Here is an 18,979-nt window from a genome sequence, read left to right on the forward strand (position 1 = left end):
TATGTAAACCAGCCTGTTCGTGTTATGCTTTAGTGATCTGGTTTAGGGAAGTGGATCTAGGTGAAAGATGCTGACAAAGTCTGTGTGACTGTCTGCCTCACAAGGTTTGTGTGTGTGTGTGTGTGTGTGTGTCTCTCAAAACCACAACTCAGTTTGGAATGTGTCAATCAAAACAATATTTCAAACAAAACTTTTGCTCTTTCCTCCACCTTTAGAAAGTTTGCCCTGACAGTTAATCAACGAAACCGGTTCCACTGGTTTGGTTTTAAGTACAGGTTATAAGTTTCATACATTCATTCATTTCAACAGTATGCATGTTCAAATTCACCAAAATGTTGCTTGTAAACTGAGAGAAAAACTAATACATGTTTCATTTAAAAACCTAAATAAACAATTTACAGTACATCATACACTGCACAGAAAGATACTATATTTTGTAATCACAGGCATCTTTAAACATTTACATTTAGCGGACGATCTTATCCAGAGCAACTTACACTAAGTACAGGGTCAATCCCCCCGAGGCAAGTAGGGTAAAGTGTCTTACCCAAAGATACAATGTCATTTGTTATGGCCTGGAATTGAACCGGCAACCTTCTGATTATTAGCCCGATTCCCTAACTGGTCAGCCATCCGACCCCTTAAAAAAATACTATGTTAGCTGGCAAAACCTTGGAAATATAAGCTGTTACAGTTTACATTTAGTCATTTAGCAGACGCTCTTATCCAGAGCGACTTAAGTAAGTGCAGGGACATTCCCCCTGGAGCAAGTAAGGTGAAGTGCCTTGCCCAAGGACACAACATCATTTTGCTCGGCTCGGAATCGAACTGGCGACCTTCAGATTACTAGCCCGACTCCCTCATCCCTCAGCCATCTGACTGAAAGTTTCTATAATAAACTATTCTTGAGAGCATTTATTTGAAAATACAAAATATATATATTTTTTACATTCATAACAATGATTAGCATATGCCTTCTTACTTGGTAGTGGAATGTTCACATTGGTGTCAATTCTTTGGTCACATTTCAAATAAGGGACAATGGAAATCTCTGTTATAGTAGAGATAGAGAAGTCAGCAAGCTCCTTGGCTCAGCTACAATACTTTACATCATACACACACACACCTGTCCTGTCCACACACACACACACACACACACACACACCTGTCCTGTCCTGTCTCAGATAGCAACTCTCTGTAGTTCTTTAGAGGGCGGGGTAACTGGGCTTTTTTCTCCGTCCACCAGGTCGTAGGAGGCCCCTGGAGGCTCTCTGCCGGCCCTGTGCCGGAGGACCAGGTAGCAGAGCAGGAAACACACCAAACCTCCGCACACAAACACGGCCTGCAGGCCCAGGAACCTGGAGCAGCAGGGGGGGTAGCTTTACTGTCGCATACACGCTGACTGAGTTACAGTCATAGTCAGAGTTACTGGCAGTGACATGCTTGATTTCCAACAGTACGGAAGTTGTTTTTAAGATATAAGATAAGACAGATGAGAAACAAGACAAAAGAGATGTAAGGTACATGATAGATTTTTGCAAGATAGAAAATGAAAACTACAGGCATCAATATTTTTACGTATAAACCACTAGTACTCTGAACAATGTACAGTACAGCCTTCTCTGCAGTGAAGGTCCAGAGAGAGAGAACTGCAACATGACATGACGGCAGAGCTGTTAGAGTATCTAACACAGAAGTAAATGGACCACATTCCTGTGGTAACGACTTTGCTATTTTTGGAGATTGTGAAAGACAGATTGTGAGAGAGAGATTTCTCAGGATGGACACCAGGGAGAGGAGAGGGAGATGTGCTTCCAGTCAGTAAGACTCACCTCTGTCTGAAGAGGTCAAGATTGTAGTAATGACAGGAAGTAGACTTTTCACATTTCTTCCCCCAGAGGATACAGGTGCTGTCTATGGCTTTGCCGTACAGTACTGGGCCCGGCATGAAAGCTGGACACAAACACACACACAAGAGTTCTGAACTAGTCGTCCATATCTCTGTCTGTAACAGTAACAACATGCAGCCAGTGAACAGAAACAGAAACTGTGGTGATATTTGATGGTGTGCATGCTCAACTGCTTGTTGTTATTGTACAGGAAGTGAGGTCTTGTGTTCTACAGGAAGTGAGGTGACCCACCCAGGACTCTGAAGAGCATGTACTGGACCCCCACAGCAAAGGACTTGTCCTCCAGAGGTACTGTCCTGTGAGAAAAGGAGAGGCCCTAGGTGACATTGCTTATAAAAAAGAGCTGTATAAATACAATTGGGTTTGAACTTTGTAGGTCTACTGCAGTAATCATCAGCTTGGTTTTCAATTCAAGAGAGGAGAATACTTCATGCTTACCTCAATGTGTTATTCAAGTTTTTCTGTCTTATCAACAGATCAAGTCATGCTAACCAAGAGGAAACTGGCAACCTGAAGTATTTTTTGTTTTGGGATGTGTGTGTGTGTGTGTGTGTGATGTGTGTGTGTAAGGTCTTCATTTAATGAAAACATGCTGAAATCTCTCAGAGTAAGAAGGAATGCACAGATCAACCACGACAGAGAGGGTTGTGAAATGACGTGTGTTGGTGTGTTTTCATGTCTGTGTGTGTGTGTGTGTGTGTGTGTGTGTGTATACCTCAGTATCATGATGAAGGATGGGGTCTGGGAGAAGGCGGCGATGAGGCAGGTGAGACCAGACAGCACCATGAACGGCAGCAGGAGGTGAGAACAGCCGCTGCCACACGTCCCCGGCAACGCGTAACCATGGCCACCATCCACACAACGGCAGCTGGTGTAGTTCTGTAAGGCCACGCAGAAACACCCAATCAGATCAGCCCAGGTCATTCAGACCCAGACCAGTGGACATTCTCACTGGGCTTGTGATGTCAGAGTTCTGATGCTCATACAGAGCGACTCAGAGATGTGTTGGGGATGCGATGACGTGGTCGAGGGGTTTTCCCTGCCTGAGTCGGAACCATGGTGAACCACAGGGAAAGCACCTGGATGGTATGGGATTCTCCCAATCAGAGATGCAGCACCATGAAGAATGTAATGATGTTTTTATTACAGCTCTACAGGGATTTGGCTAAAGAATTCTAGCAGTCTTACTTGCTTGTGTGAGTGTGTGTGAGTGTGTTTATGTGTGTGTGTGTGTGTGTGTGTGTGTGTGTGTGTGTGCGGGTGTGTCTGAACAGAAGGTTGACTCTGGCTTCAGTCTAACCCAGACATCTGGTCTATAGCTACGAAACTAAAAGTGACGACCACCAGAGACAGGCTTACTGGAACCATCTGGTACCTGCACTAGAACATTCCAAAAATGACTTTCTTTCTTCACAAACTTTTCTCTTTCGCTTTCTCTTTTAGTCTCATTATTTCTCTCTCTATGTCCCTGTCTCTCTGTCTCTCTCTGTGTCACTCTCTCAATAATATATACATATTTATGATGAATATGATTACACATTTACAGTAAGGGCCTCTGTATGTGGGGGGTTCATATCTACCAGAGCTTTGCTGTCGTTGCCCAGCGGTCTGCTGCTACACCCAGCATGGCACGGTGACCTGAACTCAAACCCATCAGAGCCACACACTGGGTTGAAGGCTTCGTCTGAACAGGAGCAGCCAGCACTGCACGCTAGAGAGGTCTCCCTGGGCACACACACACACACAAGGTTAACACACACACACACACACACACACACACAAGGTTAACACACACACACACACACTAGGTTAACACACACACACTAGGTTAACACCCACACACACACAAGGTTAACACACACACACACACACACAAGGTTAACACACACACATACACACACAAGGTTAACACACACACACACACACTAGGTTAACACCCACACACACACAAGGTTAACACACACACACACAAGGTTAACACACACACACACACACACACTAGGTTAACACACACACACACACAAGGTTAACAGACACACACACACACACTAGGTTAACACACACACACACACACACAAGGTTAACACACACACACACACACACTAGGTTAACACACACACAAGGTTAACACACACACACACACACACACACACAAGGTTAACACACCCAAGGCTAACACACACACACACACACACTAGGTTAACACACACACACACACACAAGGTTAACACACCCAAGGCTAACACACACACACACACACTAGGTTAACACACACACACTAGGTTAACACACACACACACACAAGGTTAACAGACACACACACACACTAGGTTAACACACACACACACACACAAGGTTAACACACACACACACACACACACACAAGGTTAACACACCCAAGGCTAACACACACACACACACACACACACACACACTAGGTTAACACACACACACACAAGGTTAACACACCCAAGGCTAACACACACACACACACACTAGGTTAACACACACACACACAAGGTTAACACACACGAGGCTAACACACACACAGACATAGGGTAGCCTACTTGGGGTAGATGCCGGCGACCTTTTGAGTTGAGCAGCCAATGAGAAGGAGGGGCAGGGCGCTCAGCATGCACAGCAAGATGGCCACCGAGCACATGCGCGCCGCGCCCATCACAGAGATCCTCAGCCTCCTCATCAACACCCCTCCCAGCACGGTGCCCAGCACAGCCAGGGGGATGTTCACCCCTCCTGGGGCGCACAGGGACACAGAGGGACCCGCTTAGACCAGTTCAGACCAGTTTAGGACCAACTGACTTTGACTTGTATAGACTCTTCTAGAACAGAAAAGCTGAAGACAGCTGTGGGAGATTCCTGAGGACTTTGAGTGTTGGTTTCACAATTTCTTTCCAGGTCCTTCTTATTTTTTCACAATGTCTCGTTGCAAATGTGTGTTGCTTTGCAAAACAATGGTTTGTTGGGTTCCGTGGGAAGTCAGTGATCATTACCCACAGCTTCTGATTAGGACTACTGGTTTAAAAGCAGCGCTACTCAAGAGATTCACGGACACACAGCTTCATCTTCACACCCGGAGGTGATCATTCAACACTAAACACTCTGCCTGCAGTGTTCTGAGTAAATAAGACTTTATTTATTAAGCACTTTTCATACAAGAATTGCAGCTCAAAGTGCTTTGGCCCTTTTGACCCCTGAGGTTTGGCCTTCTGGGTCTTTCCACTGGTTTCCCCTGTGTGACTCCTGAGGCCTATCTTTCTCTCTCTCTCTCTCTCTCTCTCTCTCTCTCTCTCTCTCTCTCTCTCTCTCTCTCTCTCTCTCTCTCTCTCTCTCTCTCTCTCTCTCTCTCTCTCTCTCTCTCTCTCTCTCTCTCTCTCTCTCTCTCTCTCTCTCTCTCTCTCTCTCTCTCTCTCTCTCTCTCTCTCTCTCTCTCTCTCTCTCTCTCTCTCTCTCTCTCTCTCTCTCTCTCTCTCTCTCTCTGTCTCTGTCTCTGTCTCTGTCTCTGTCTCTGTCTCTGTCTCTGTCTCTGTCTCTGTCTCTGTCTCTGTCTCTGTCTCTGTCTCTCTCTCTGTCTCTCTCTCTGTCTCTCTCTCTCTCTCTCTCTCTCTCTCTCTCTCTCTCTCTCTCTCTCTCTCTCTCTCTCTCTCTCTCTCTCTCTCTCTCTCTCTCTCTCTCTCTCTCTCTCTCTCTCTCTCTCTCTCTCTCTCTCTCTCTCTCTCTCTCTCTCTCTCTCTCTCTCTCTCTCTCTCTCTCTCTCTCTCTCTCTCTCTCTCTCTCTCTCTCTCTCTCTCTCTCTCTCTCTCTCTCTCTCTCTCTCTCTCTCTCTCTCTCTCTGTCTCTGTCTCTGTCTCTGTCTCTGTCTCTGTCTCTGTCTCTGTCTCTGTCTCTGTCTCTGTCTCTGTCTCTGTCTCTGTCTCTCTCTCTGTCTCTGTCTCTCTCTCTGTCTCTCTCTCTCTCTCTCTCTCTCTCTCTCTCTCTCTCTCTCTCTCTCTCTCTCTCTCTCTCTCTCTCTCTCTCTCTCTCTCTCTCTCTCTCTCTCTCTCTCTCTCTCTCTCTCTCTCTCTCTCTCTCTCTCTCTCTCTCTCTCTCTCTCTCTCTCTCTCTCTCTCTCTCTCTCTCACCTATCATCATGGTGGAGAAGGAGACCGTCTGGGTGAACTGCCGCTCGAGGAACTTGGCCATGAAGGTGGCGAGGCCGGACACCATCGCCGCCAGGTGCACCTGAGCCAGCACCACCAGCAGGTAGACGGGGTTACGCAGGGTCCGGAGGGCGATCCTGGGGAAACCTGGGGGAGGAGGGGGAGGGAGAGGGGAGAGGAGGGAGAAGGGTGAGGAGGGAGTGATTACACCCTTGGACAGACACCTGTAGGGATGTTGAAAAGTGCCATGGCACACCCTGTGACATCCCAGTCGGAATAAATGATTCTCTGACACACTGTCTGCACAACGTCTCAGAAGAGCCTCTTCCTCCTTCAAGTCACCCTCAGGAGGAGACAGACAGGAAGCTAGACAACATTCATGAACTCACTTTTGAGGAACTGGCCCAGCGTGACTTCCTGGGCTGGCTGAGGCAGCGGTGTCTTCTCCAGTGTCTCTGACCTGAACTCCACGCTCTCACGTTCGGTCTCCTGGGCCAACAGGTAAACAGTTTATCTCACTATGAGATGACCTCATACATCCCAACTTCAGGTTTCACATCTCTCAACACACGCCTACTGACGCAGGCAGTATGAACACACACACACACACACACACATGCACACGCACAGGAACACATAGGTATAACGCGAACATGATACTGATGCACTCTCCTTAAAATGCAATCCAAGGTTGTCAGCCAGCATGTGCCTGTCTGTGCATGTCCAAGAATGCATGTGTGGTGAGTTGTGTAAGTAAATGTGTAACCATGAGATCCACCGAGTTTTACGATTGAGCAATCTGGCAAGAGCAGCAAGCTATGTGCTGCCTGGAGACAAATAATATTTCACCACACTGTCCAACTTTCTCTTTCCCCTTGGATGGAACCAAACAACTCTCACTCTTCTCCTGACTAGAGACTACACAGCTGCAGACTCATATCACCACTGATCAAACCCTCAAATGAATCACCCCCGGATCGCAGGCACCACAACAGTTGATTTTGAGGGTCAGTGAGGAGTTTCCGATGGCGTCAGTGAGGACTACAAGGTGCAGCTCTGGGATGAGCTTGCACAGTAGTCATACTCAAAAGAAAACTGCAGAAATTCTGGAGATTTAAAGCTAATACACCATTATTTGGGTTAGATATCCTTGGTTCCCTTGAAATCCTTGAAACCTTGAAACCCTTGGTTCCCTCCAGTGTCCCATACTGCACCTCTTTAGACATCTCTCTGGGGAAGAAGAGGTAGGGCAGTGAGGTGAGGAAGAGGAGGCAGGAGGCCACCAGGAAGCCGAGCCACCAGGCGCCCACCCAGCGCAGGTCCCCCCTGTCCAGCGGGACCAGACCTGGAGACAGAAGACACAACCAGGGCTCAGGGGTCAGGGGCCAGGGGTCAGGGGCCAGGGCTCAGGGGTCAGGGGCCAGGGCTCAGGTTGATGGTCAGAACGATCTAACTCCACCGGTAGGCCTGGGGTTAAGGAAAGTCGTTTGCCACACTGTACTGAACAGACCCTTTTTTGATGCACGTTTTGGGGAATTTTCCATTCTTTGTGACCCCCAAACCCTCTAATGACAGGAAATGTAAAACACAGTTCATATCCTGATATGTGTATCTATCTTGTGGGTGATAACAGACAGGTAACAGCAGTAAATACGACTTCTGTGAATGGAGAGCAATTAAACCACTCCTACATTAAGAGGAGCTACAAGGTCCAGATGACAGCTGGAACTGTGGAGAATGGGCATGACCACAAACATGTCCTCTCAGGAATCCAGCCTGCTTTATTGTGAAGGACTTTAAGTTTGTTTGCACAAGCTTTCAACAATAGCCTAACCCCAGTAATGGTTGATTTGATACGCTAAGCTCACATGTCTTAGATTCTCACACTATGGCAAACTAGGTCAAGTGAAAAGGTAAATGTAAGGTGTAGTACACAGGTATGGAACAAAGTTAAGATAACATCTTAACCTGTAATGAATCCTGACACCCTGGTGTTATAAATCTGTATTTGCTCTGACTTGATAATGGGTACTTGTGGGATGATGGATAACAGCACTGCTATGCTGCTCTGTGCTCCATGCTCTTGTTTGTTGAACAAGGTTAAACGTTAAAACACACTCTCACCCTCCTCACTTTCCTTTCCCTCTCTCTCTCTCTCTCTCTCTCTCTCTCTCTCTCTCTCTCTCTCTCTCTCTTTCCTCTACCTCTCTCTCTCTCTCCCCCTCTCTCTCCTTTATCTCTTTCCCCCTCTCTCCCTCCCTCACATCAGATCCAGATGAGTGTTTCCAGATGTTCTGTGTGTGGGAAGCTGAGCGTTATCAGGATATGCTTTCCACTCACCATTTGGCGGCTTGTTGAAATCAACATAAAACCGCAACACAAACGACCCCATCATAAACCCGAAGGCTGGACCGATCGATGTCGCCGCCAATAGAATGCCTGCAGTGAACAAAAGTATCAGATTCATTCAAATGCTTTCATTTTAACAAAACAAAGACCCTCCCATAGTTTTTATATCGATCGTCTGTCATTACATTGCAGAGGCAGAAATAGAAGGCTGTTTTTCCTTTGACCTGTCATTTGGATTATAGATGATCATCACAAACACATCCACAAAAAACACATCCACAACCACAACCACCACATCCACAAACACCACAACCACAAACACCACATCCACATCCACATCAACATCCACATCCACAACCACCACATCCACAAACGCCACAACCACAAACACCACATCCACATCAACATCCACATCCACAACCACCACATCCACAAACACCACAACCACAACCACCACATCCACATCAACATCCACATCCACATCCACAACCACCAAATCCACAAACACCACAACCACCACAAACAACACGTTCCTCGTGCTTTGTGGATTGTCCTGACCCAGATATAGAGGGGAGTTCCTCTTGCTGGCGTAATCGTCGATGTAGGAGATACCAAACGGCTGTATGGGCACGGTCCCTATCCCGAGGAGCAGTTGTCCTAGCAGCAGGATGGGGAACACGTCCTGCTGACCAGCACTCTTCTGCTGCAGGCAGCTCTGGTTGGACTCTGACCTGGACAAGACGTGGCTCAGTTGGCAGAGTCCTGAGCTGTTGTCCTTACTAGCTGTTGGACATGGGAACAAGGAAACAGGGACGGATGTGTGGGTGCAGTGTGTATTAGTTTGTCTTTTCGTGTATCAGGGATCTAAGTTTGTTTTTGAATGTGGGTGGGACAGCTTTTTTTAAGAACTGAGGATGTGGCCGTTAAATATTATTTTGTATATTTCCAGGGGTGTATGTGTGTGTGTGTCTGTGTGTATATGTGTGTGCGTCTGCGTGTGTGTGTTACTTACTGCTGACGCCATCTGTGTACTCGTAGTGTCCGCTGAGGAAGTGAGGCAGGGCCATGGTCAGGGCGGCCATGCTGGCCACCAGAGCCCCGCCCCCGATGAAGCGAGGCCGATGTACCCTGCTGCCGAAGAAACTCACGAACACGATCAACACCGTGTTCCCCACCTGCCGTCCAGCAGGTACACACACACACACACACACACTCATCAACATCACATTAGGCAATTTCATCAAGGGGATGAAGAAAGGTTCTATCTATGAACCCACACACAAACATGTATTCACAAACACACAGGTTCTGGTGCCCTCACCTCGTTGAAGGCGGCCAGGATGCCAGACTTCTGGCTGGAGAAGCCATAGCGTCTCTCAATGGTGGAGATAGAGCTCTTCAGATAGCCAGACACCAGGAGCTGGGCTAGCTGGAGCAGACCATGACACAGCACAAAGAACTGGGGTGGGGGGCACAGAGAGAGAGGGGGGAGGCACAGAGAGAGAGAGAGAGAGAGAGAGAGAGAGAGAGAGAGAGAGAGAGAGAGAGAGAGAGAGAGAGAGAGAGAGAGAGAGAGAGAGAGGGGGGGGGGGGGTACAGAGAGTTCAATTCTAACGAATCCTGAAATCTAGACTGCGGCCTTCCTGAACTCTGTCTTCATTGTGTGTAACTCTGGGAACAATACAAGGATGTACCGAAGAAAGACAAACCCTGATGGGAACGCAGAGGAAAAGCTGTCATCAGGGAACAGGTGTTTGGTGTTTTAAAACCCATTGACACTGTATGACTATGTTTAGCTTGTGTTCTGCTCCTCTCTCTTGCCAACCGTCTCTGGAGGAGGGGATCCCTCTCTGAATTGCTCCTCCCAAGGTTTCTTCCATTTTTTCTCCCGTTGGGAGTTTTTCTGGGAGTTTTTCCTTGTCTTCCTTGAGGGTTTAGGTTGGTTGAGGGGCAGTTCTATGGGCGTATGTGAAGCCCTCTGTGACATGCTTGCGTGTAAAAAGGGCTATACAAATAAATTTGATTTGATTTGATTTGAACAGAAGCTGTTCCAGCTCATCTGCAGTGTACAGCACAGCAGCTAGCAGTACTTCCTGTCATGTGATCTTAGGACTTCCTGACGATCTGGGTTTGACCAATAACATAGCGTGGATATGAAGATCCTTAAATGTGATCCATCTGATGGAAGTTTTGCCTGATCTCATGTGCAAGCTGTGTCCTAACTGACCTGGGGGGTATTCCAGAAAGCAGGTTATGCAACATAACCAGGTAAGTTAACCCACTAGCTGATTCACAATGTTGCAGCAACCTACTGGCAAAGTTGTTACAACGCTGAGTGTCAGCTGGGGAGTTAACTTACCCGGGAAGTGATTACTTTGTCCCACGTTACCCTTGACTAAACCTTTATCGCTAAACTGAGTCAGTCACAGAGGTGTTATAAAATGTAATTAAATAAGATTATTATTATTATATTATTGGATGTAACCAGTTTGAACATGGCAAGCCGAAGCCATGGAGTCAACATTGGGGGAAATTAATTAATTTGTTATGATAATTTCTTACACCGTGCGTGGTTGCCTGTCGTAGCGTAGGATATTTATATATTTTTATCAATATATTTGGGGGGAAATTTTGACCAGATTTGAATATTGGGGGGGGGGGGGGGGGGATGTGTCCCAACCAATATGTATTATGATTACGGCCTTGGAAAAAGGATACAAAGATGACCCCATGACACCCTGCCTGAGGGTGTCTCCAGCAGGCCTACTTGAGGGTGTCATGGGGTCGTGTCTCCAGCAGGCCTGCCTGAGGGTGTCATGGGGTTGTGACTCCAGCAGGCCTGCCTGAGGGTGTCATGGGGTCGTGTCTCCAGCAGGCCTGCCTGAGGGTGTCATGGGGTCGTGACTCCAGCAGGCCTGCCTGAGGGTGTCATGGGGTCGTGTCTCCAGCAGGCCTGCCTGAGGGTGTCATGGGGTCGTGTCTCCAGCAGGCCTGCCTGAGGGTGTCATGGGGTCGTGACTCCAGCAGGCCTGCTTGAGGGTGTCATGGGGTCGTGACTCCAGCAGGCCTGCCTGAGGGTGTCATGGGGTCGTGTCTCCTGTGGGGGGGTGCAGTGGCACACCTTAATGCTGTTGAACAGGCCCCTGCGCCTGCAGATTTGGGAGTGCTGGGCCACCATGCTGTCAGGCAGTCCACCAATCAGAACCTCGGATGGGACAGGAAGTAGAAAATCTGAAACGCAAACCAGAGTTCCTGTAAGAGTACATTTTATTATTCCTGTACTCTGGACTCCAAAGATGGCCTCGCAAAAAGCAAAAGCTTTTTGAGGGAGAGGGGAAGGGGGCTGTGAAATAAAAATCAGGTTAAAAACATAACGGCACACAACTACAGCAGAACAACATACAGAAGAAAAACAAGCAGGGCATTTGTACATAGGGAATCAGAGAGGATAAAAATATAAAAGCACTGGTCTTACATAAATGAACAAGCTTGCACACTGAAGAAAAACATTTTTTCACAATCTGCTGAGTAAGACAGACAGCTTGGGGTCCTTGCGCATTGTCAGCACGTTTTCACACATGCGTTTGTGTGTCCATTGTGAGCGTTAAATCACCCTAAGCATTCCTGAAATCTTAGGCAGACTCCGCTTCTATGTGCGAGATTCCTCGGCAGCGTGTGGGGCAGGGAGCTCTCCTTGTGTGGGAAACTTTGTTGTGTAACATCCTGAAAGAAGCTGTGATGGTCTCCTGAGTCATCCAGCCAGCGAGAGCTGGAGGAGAACAGACTGTAACCAGAAGCTCTGAAGCAGGCAGAGAGAGACCAGCTGGAGACCACCGATTCTACATGATCTATCATCTGTGGACATCGTAGACACACGATCGATCCTGCCCATGCATGCGCTGACACATACATTCTCCACGAGGAGACTATGTAGGACGCACGTTCTAGAGCAGGATGTTCCGCCAGCAGAGATAACAACAGGAGGAGATCGGATCAGTGATCGTTCAGCACTGGAATGTAAACAGCACAAGGATGGTGGCCGTAGAAGGGCGGTGTAAGGCAATAATGCTCTGGCAGTCTCTCTGAAAGCCTTATCTGAGCGTAAAGGAGATCTGAAGGCTCTGTAAATTAGCTGCATATGTTAATCATTCACAGGGTGCTTTTATAGTGTAGATGGAACACTAGTGGTTGAATCAGAATCATGTGAATAGTGGAGCTGAAAGTGCGTGTAGTGAATCAGAATCGTCTGTATGGTGGAGCTGAATGTGCGTATAGAGTGGCTGTACTCACTTGGTGGGTTCAGGAGGGCCTACAGCAGTGGTTGTTGTCCAGGCTGGTTCCTATCCAGGCTCCCACTTCCACTCCTCCAGTCAGCCAGCCGCGTTCTGTGAGATCTGAGTTGGCTGCAGGCTCTCGCTCCGGGAGAGGGGGAAGGCGGGAGAGGGAGGGTGGAGCCTATCTGGAGGGGGCTGGGTTGCTGGGGTGGGGAAGTGGGGTCACTCCTCACATGGAGAGTTTAAGAAGTACAGACCTGAGAGCGCTTTGTCTCAGGCCTGGTCAGTTCACCTTAGTGAACCTCAAATATGATGACACATGCTTGGCGAATTGGCACTGTAGTGTATCCTTTTTAGGGTAGTAATGTTGGTCACTACTGACGGTTCTTTCTAACTAAGGGTCACATCTCTGTCCTCTGACAACTGGTGGTAGTGACCAGCAGGGTGGGCAGTTGCTTTATCAGCAGAGACAGTCCAACCGCTTTTGATATCACAACACTGACTGCAAATCTAGTCCAGCATTTTAGTCAGGCTTCCCGAAATGGAAAGCAATCATGTTTCTTTTGGTTTTGTTCTTCACGCTTTCTGAGAGAAGAAGATAATGTGTTGGAGAGGCGAAATAAGACCATCTTTTCACTCATACATAGTTCTTACTGTAATAACATGACAGTGAAAACGCCCAGGTTGGCTGGCAGTCAGACTTCTGGGAGGGCATGCGTAGCGGTGTTAAACTCATCTGCGATGTGTTCTACATGAGCGGCCCGAGTCTTCGCTGTCGTTGGCAGCAGCCGTTTATTCACAGTTCTTCACAGGTGGGTCCTTTGCAGGCTTGCAGTCAGTAAGATGCCACAGGACCTTGCTAACAGACTGGGGAAGGGAAAGGGGTTTCTTCCCCAAGTCTGCAGGGGCACAAAGAGGTTGAAGGTGAAACAGCATGACAAGTGAAAAAACATATTAATCTGTTACACAAATCTGGAACGTTTATTCCCCTCCTCTGTCAAATACAACTTCCCTTCTGAACCATCCTTGCCTCTAAACTCCTGTTCCTGAACCCACCCTCCTCTTACAACACTCTAAAGACATCAGTTCCTTCTCCTTCCTGCTTTGCCTCCTCTCCAAACTGGGGTTAGACCATATGATCTTTTGATACCACAAGAAATGTTGTCCCATGGTCATGGCTGAACGAACTGTCTTTGTCTTCACCAAGCAGGAACGGAGGGAACAGTTTCATAAGAACTGGAAAGGGATGTTTCCATATCAACCATGAAACTGACAGTCCTTTGCTAGAGATTCACTTTGGCAGGAGACGAACCTTCCTGCCAAGAGAATCATCCTCAGAAACTTTTAACAAGACAATTCAACAAAGAAAACCACAAGTTATATCTGTGTTTGGGGTTGCTGTTACAGCAAGCAGTTCCTCGTTTAGACTCATGCATGGTTGTTGTTATCTGTTCTGACCTTACTATAAATCCTCATCAACACAAAATATCCTGTTTTGGACAGGGGGCATCTAATCTCTGTGTTTACTTCTAAATCTTTGTCCGAAAACAATGTAACTGTTTGTCTCTCTTCGTCTCAGAACACTAGGGATTCTGTGATGCCCCCGAACACCTGTTGCTGTTTCATCACTTCCCTAGTCGCCTCAACCGCCTATTAGGATAACACAAGCCCCTGGGAGGCCACCACATGTAAGGAGTCCTAATAAACTGAACCTGTACAGTACAAATTCTCAGCAGGGACACGCACTTGTTATCGACAAGGTCCGCTGAGACGCCCCACTTTAACCAAACACTTATTAACAGTTTGAGGGTAATTAATCCACCAGGAATCGCGAAATACACAATGAATATTTCTCAGTCTTGCGTGATAACACTAATGAGGGGGCTCTAATGAGATCTCCAGGGTTTTGGACTTTCCACACGGCTAAGAGGCTCCATGTTGACAAGTAAGATACATGACCCCGGCTTGGCCCAGTGATGGACCGTATTCCAGCTCTCACATCTCGTAGCCTCAGATCATTTGGTGTAGCATTAGGGGTTATTCATTATGTTAGATGTTTGCATTGTGGCATAACTACTGGGCAATGTGATATGTGAACATTGGTTTAGCTCAAATTGCAGCTGATGTGTTGCGTTGGAACGGCGCCACCTGTTGGAGGGTCCAGGGTCACCCAGTGAACACTACGACTAATGTGCATTTAAACATCTTCTTGTCGCGGGAACACTTCTAGACTAAATAGAGAGAGGGAGATGGAGAGAGAGAGAAGGATAGGGGGAGAGACAGAGATGGAGAGAGAGAGACAGAGAGAGAGAGACAGAGAGAGAGCAACAGGCCATAATATGGACTTCAGTATTCCCCTTGCTCATCCCTCGACAGCTACCCCTTGATATCCTAACATCATATGAACTTAATTCAATTACTGGTCATTGGTAAGGGGACAAAGCCTTTAAGGCCATGGGGACAACACTACACTACACTACACACACACACACACACACACACACACTCCCATCCCAACATCAGCACACAACCACACAGTATATGATCTACAGTATACAGCACAAAATGTTTACAGGTAAAGCCAAAGACAGTGTTGACCATTATAAGACAAAGTCAAGACTGAGGTCTAAATTTTGACATATACAGCACAACATACTTATATAAAGATAGGCTAAGGTTATTCTTAGTTGTCAGTCTTAGTTCAGGCTATTTTCAGTAGTAAGGTGAATTCAGTATTTTAAATTTTTCTACAGTATCTTTTCATAAACCTTTTCATATTTTAGAAATTGTAGGATTGTATTTTGAATTGGATTGGGGGGAAAAAGGTTAGATTACTGATATTTGAGCTTGGAAACTATCAAGAATTCCAATGGTTCTGTACCTTTACTTGTTACCAATGGCAACGTACCAGAAATCACACATTTATCTGATAACAACAGACATAGTTGTCCAGACAGGGTTCAGAGGTTGATCCCTTTGAAGTTCAACACATCTAGCTGAACTACTGCTTTTATCAGAGTAAACCCAGGAGGACAATACCCTGAGTGGGTGGAGGCAACATGATGTCATGAGTGTTGGAGAGGCAATGTTGTAGGGCAGTTGGACCAGAATGCCAGGTATATACACACTCTCTCCATCAGCCAGGGTTGTCAGTCTGCTGTGAGATCAGAGCGGCCCCCGCCTCAAGGCTCACGGCTACACTCAGTTGAGGACCTGAAAGGAGCACGTTTTCATCTTGTTGCAGTCAGTTCTCTATCGATGTGATTGTTTTTAGAGAATGCATTGTACTTTTTTCATGTCATCTTAAGCATCGTAACACTTCTTTAAAGTCGGGTGTGAATAATGAAATGATGTTAGACCTGGAGGGGCGTCTTTCTTAGCGGGAAGTCACTTGGTGGCAGGGAAGGTCTGTGTCTCTCTAAGGCAGTGGTTCCCAACCCCGGTCCTCAGGCCACCCCTGTCCTGCATGTTTTGGTTGTTTCCCTGCTCCAACACACCTGATTCAAATTGAACGGGTCGTTATCCAGCTCTGCAGAAGCCTGCTTATGACCATACATTTGAATCAGGTGTGTTGGAGCAGGGAAACATCTCAAACATGCAGGACAATGGGTGCTCTGAGGACCAGGGTTGGGAAGCACTGCTCTAAGGCGTGAGAGCCCTGAGGAGAGAGCTCCTCCATTGTGTGTTTTACAGGGCTGTGCTGCTCACCATGAAGAATGTGTCCTCGTTACCTCTGAAGGACCCCATCGTGTTTGAGCTGGAGGGCTTCGAGATCCCCCCGGGCCAGGGCTTGCTCCTCTTCTTCCTGGCCCTCCTCAACTACACCGTGGTGGTTCTGGCCAACGGAGTGGTGGTGGGCGTGATCGTCGTCGACAGAGTTCTCCACAGGCCCATGTACACGATGGTGTGTAACCTGGCCAGCTGTGACGTGATGGGGGCCACAGCGGTTCTAATCCACCTCATGGTCCACTTCTTGACGGGGGACAGCAGCATCTCCTATAACTCGGCCATCGCCCAGGCCTTCACTGTGCACCTGTATGGGGCCTCAGCGCAGACTGTTTTGTCTGTCATGGCCTATGACAGGTAAAAGGCATTCACAGGCATTTCGTGTGGGGAAAATGAGTTTAACTGATACAGCCATAATCCCTTATGGTAAACAGTACTGTGCAAAAGTCTTAGTTTACAAGTTTACAAAAAGACTAAACTAACACAATCTAATATTGCTCTTTTCTTCTAACACACTAATTCAGAACACACACAAAAAACGCAGGAAATTTCTTGGGTGACTAAGACTTTTGCCCAATACAGGACGTTAGGCTGTTGCTCTTTGAGTAATGATGATGCTACTCCGCGGTATCATCCTCTGCAGGTACCTGGCGGTGTGTCATCCTCTGAGGTACCACGCTCTCATGACCCACAGCAAGCTGCTGTTTTCCTGCAGTCTGGCCTGGACCGTGGCTTTCCTCTGCATCGGTGTCCTGTTCTCCCTGAACGTAGGAGTCCCGCTGTGCGGCACCGTCATCAAGCACGTGTACAGCAGCAACCGCTCTATCCTTGCGCTGTCTTGCGCTCCTACCCCCGCCAACAACATCTACGGTAAATGTCCTCAAACCAGAGCCTGAGGTTTCATTCTACAATAATTAAACACTTGAAAACGGTACAAGAAATCTGTTCCATCCGTATTGGAAAACAAATATTAATTAGGCCTATTCATTTTATAATAATATGTTTTTATTTAGCATTTATCAAATATCCTAATAGCTGCTTTTTTTGTGATTTAAGTTGTTGGCTTTTAGAACTTTTTTTGACTGTGGCTTTGATCCAGGTCTCTGCATGTCATGGACCTTGAGCACCGGAACGTTCCTGATCATCGCCTTCTGCTACGTTAAAATTCTGCACGCATGCGTCAAGAGTTCAGCAGACCGACGCAGCTACAGCAAGGCCTTGCAGACCTGCGCAACTCACCTGGTGATCTACGTGATCTACGAGCTCTCTGCTGCCATCATCGTCCTGAGCCAACGTTTCGGCTCCGTATCGCAAAACATCAAGAAGTTCTGCGGCATATTGTTTATCATTGTTCCCCCCACCATTAACCCCATCATCTACGGCCTGGTCACCAAAGAGCTGCGCACGAGCATCCACAGGCAGTTCACAAAGCTTTGTGCAACCCACAAAATACAGGATGTCCAGTTGATCACAAAATAGGCTACTTAATGTCGGATAGTTGAATGGTCTGATAGTCAAGTATCTGTGTATTAATATAGCCTTTGTAGTGCCTGTTATAATTCTCTAAATGCTTTGTAAACAACAACAGTAATAGTCAATGTCAAAATAGTAATATACTGTAAGCCCCATAGATAAATCTGTTTGAGGCATAGCTACATGAAAACTGCCTGAAATGTTTTATTTATTAACTCCCAATGCAAATGTTTATATAGCAAAGAATACATTATGTTTGTCATATTAGGAATAAATGGTGTATAGAACATATGTCCAATAAATTTCCCCTTAAAAATACAGTATTTCCCGTAAAGAGTATATCACCGTGAATTTATTTAAAATACAGTACAATCTTGATAGGTAGAGGTAAAACCCTGCTTATCATGACATATCTTGCTTGCATTTTCCTATGCACAACTGAAAACTTCACAGATTGGCACTATATTATGATATATTCATTTAGCCGCATTTAATCCAAAGAAACATACAAAGGTGAGAGATTTGAACTTGCAACCTCTTGATCTGTTGTGAAATGCTACACAACTAAACCACACAGTTTCCTTTACCCAGGTCCAGGTATATTCTACACATACACTATTAGGATTTGTCATTTTAAAACATGGTTGAAATAGAATACTATAACAAAAAATGCCATACATTTTCACTTAATTCTTAGGAGGCCCAACCTTTTTCATTAAACGAGTACAGTTCTGTACCTAGGAAGAACTCCATTCGTATAGTAAACACAATTCTAGTTACATCACTCTGTTGCCAACAACATGTCCATTGAGAATGACAATACATCACTGTACCGTACAAAACAAACCCATTGAGATGGATTTATCACTTTTGCCTTGGTTATTTCAAGGGAGAGACCACAAGCAAGCAACATGTACGTTTTAGGAGCAGCGTCAAATGACAGTAGTTTTTATTTTGACATATAAGAGTAACATTGAAAGAGATATTGTTATATTACTTCAGTCATTTGAAGTAATATAACTCATCATTAAATCATTAATTAGTACCACATCTTTACCAAATATTGTTGTTTTTTGCTTGAGTTCTAAAA

General features: G+C 46.4%; 3 protein-coding genes across 3 annotated transcripts; 2 read left to right on the forward strand and 1 right to left on the reverse strand.

Annotated features, from left to right (window-relative positions):
- Positions 1-249: 249 nt before the first annotated feature.
- slco2b1 (solute carrier organic anion transporter family, member 2B1) lies at positions 250-12,796 on the reverse strand. The gene is made up of 15 exons (XM_084698600.1): positions 12,707-12,796; positions 11,538-11,647; positions 9,738-9,875; positions 9,429-9,591; positions 8,975-9,199; positions 8,408-8,506; positions 7,282-7,412; positions 6,457-6,556; positions 6,050-6,214; positions 4,478-4,664; positions 3,491-3,635; positions 2,626-2,789; positions 2,142-2,206; positions 1,833-1,953; positions 250-1,358 (listed from the first exon to the last, which is right to left on the reverse strand). The coding sequence occupies exons 2-15, from the start codon at positions 11,592-11,594 to the stop codon at positions 1,181-1,183; spliced, it is 1,938 nt and encodes a 645-aa protein (XP_084554726.1). The 5' UTR covers positions 11,595-11,647; positions 12,707-12,796; the 3' UTR covers positions 250-1,180.
- Positions 12,797-16,399: 3,603 nt separating this feature from the next.
- On the forward strand, positions 16,400-16,777 carry LOC146287732 (olfactory receptor 10G6-like). Its single transcript, XM_084698695.1, has one exon. It carries the CDS (start codon positions 16,400-16,402, stop codon positions 16,775-16,777), a length of 378 nt encoding a protein of 125 aa, XP_084554821.1.
- A 247-nt stretch (positions 16,778-17,024) lies between these two features.
- LOC146287733 (olfactory receptor 52N5-like) lies at positions 17,025-18,121 on the forward strand. The gene is made up of 2 exons (XM_084698786.1): positions 17,025-17,286; positions 17,516-18,121. The coding sequence occupies exons 1-2, from the start codon at positions 17,025-17,027 to the stop codon at positions 17,893-17,895; spliced, it is 642 nt and encodes a 213-aa protein (XP_084554912.1). The 3' UTR covers positions 17,896-18,121.
- Positions 18,122-18,979: the final 858 nt, after the last annotated feature.

Source organism: Hypomesus nipponensis, chromosome 5, assembly GCF_054491055.1.
Source record: "Hypomesus nipponensis isolate SF chromosome 5, ASM5449105v1, whole genome shotgun sequence".
In the NCBI taxonomy this organism is placed as follows: Eukaryota; Metazoa; Chordata; class Actinopteri; order Osmeriformes; family Osmeridae; genus Hypomesus; species Hypomesus nipponensis.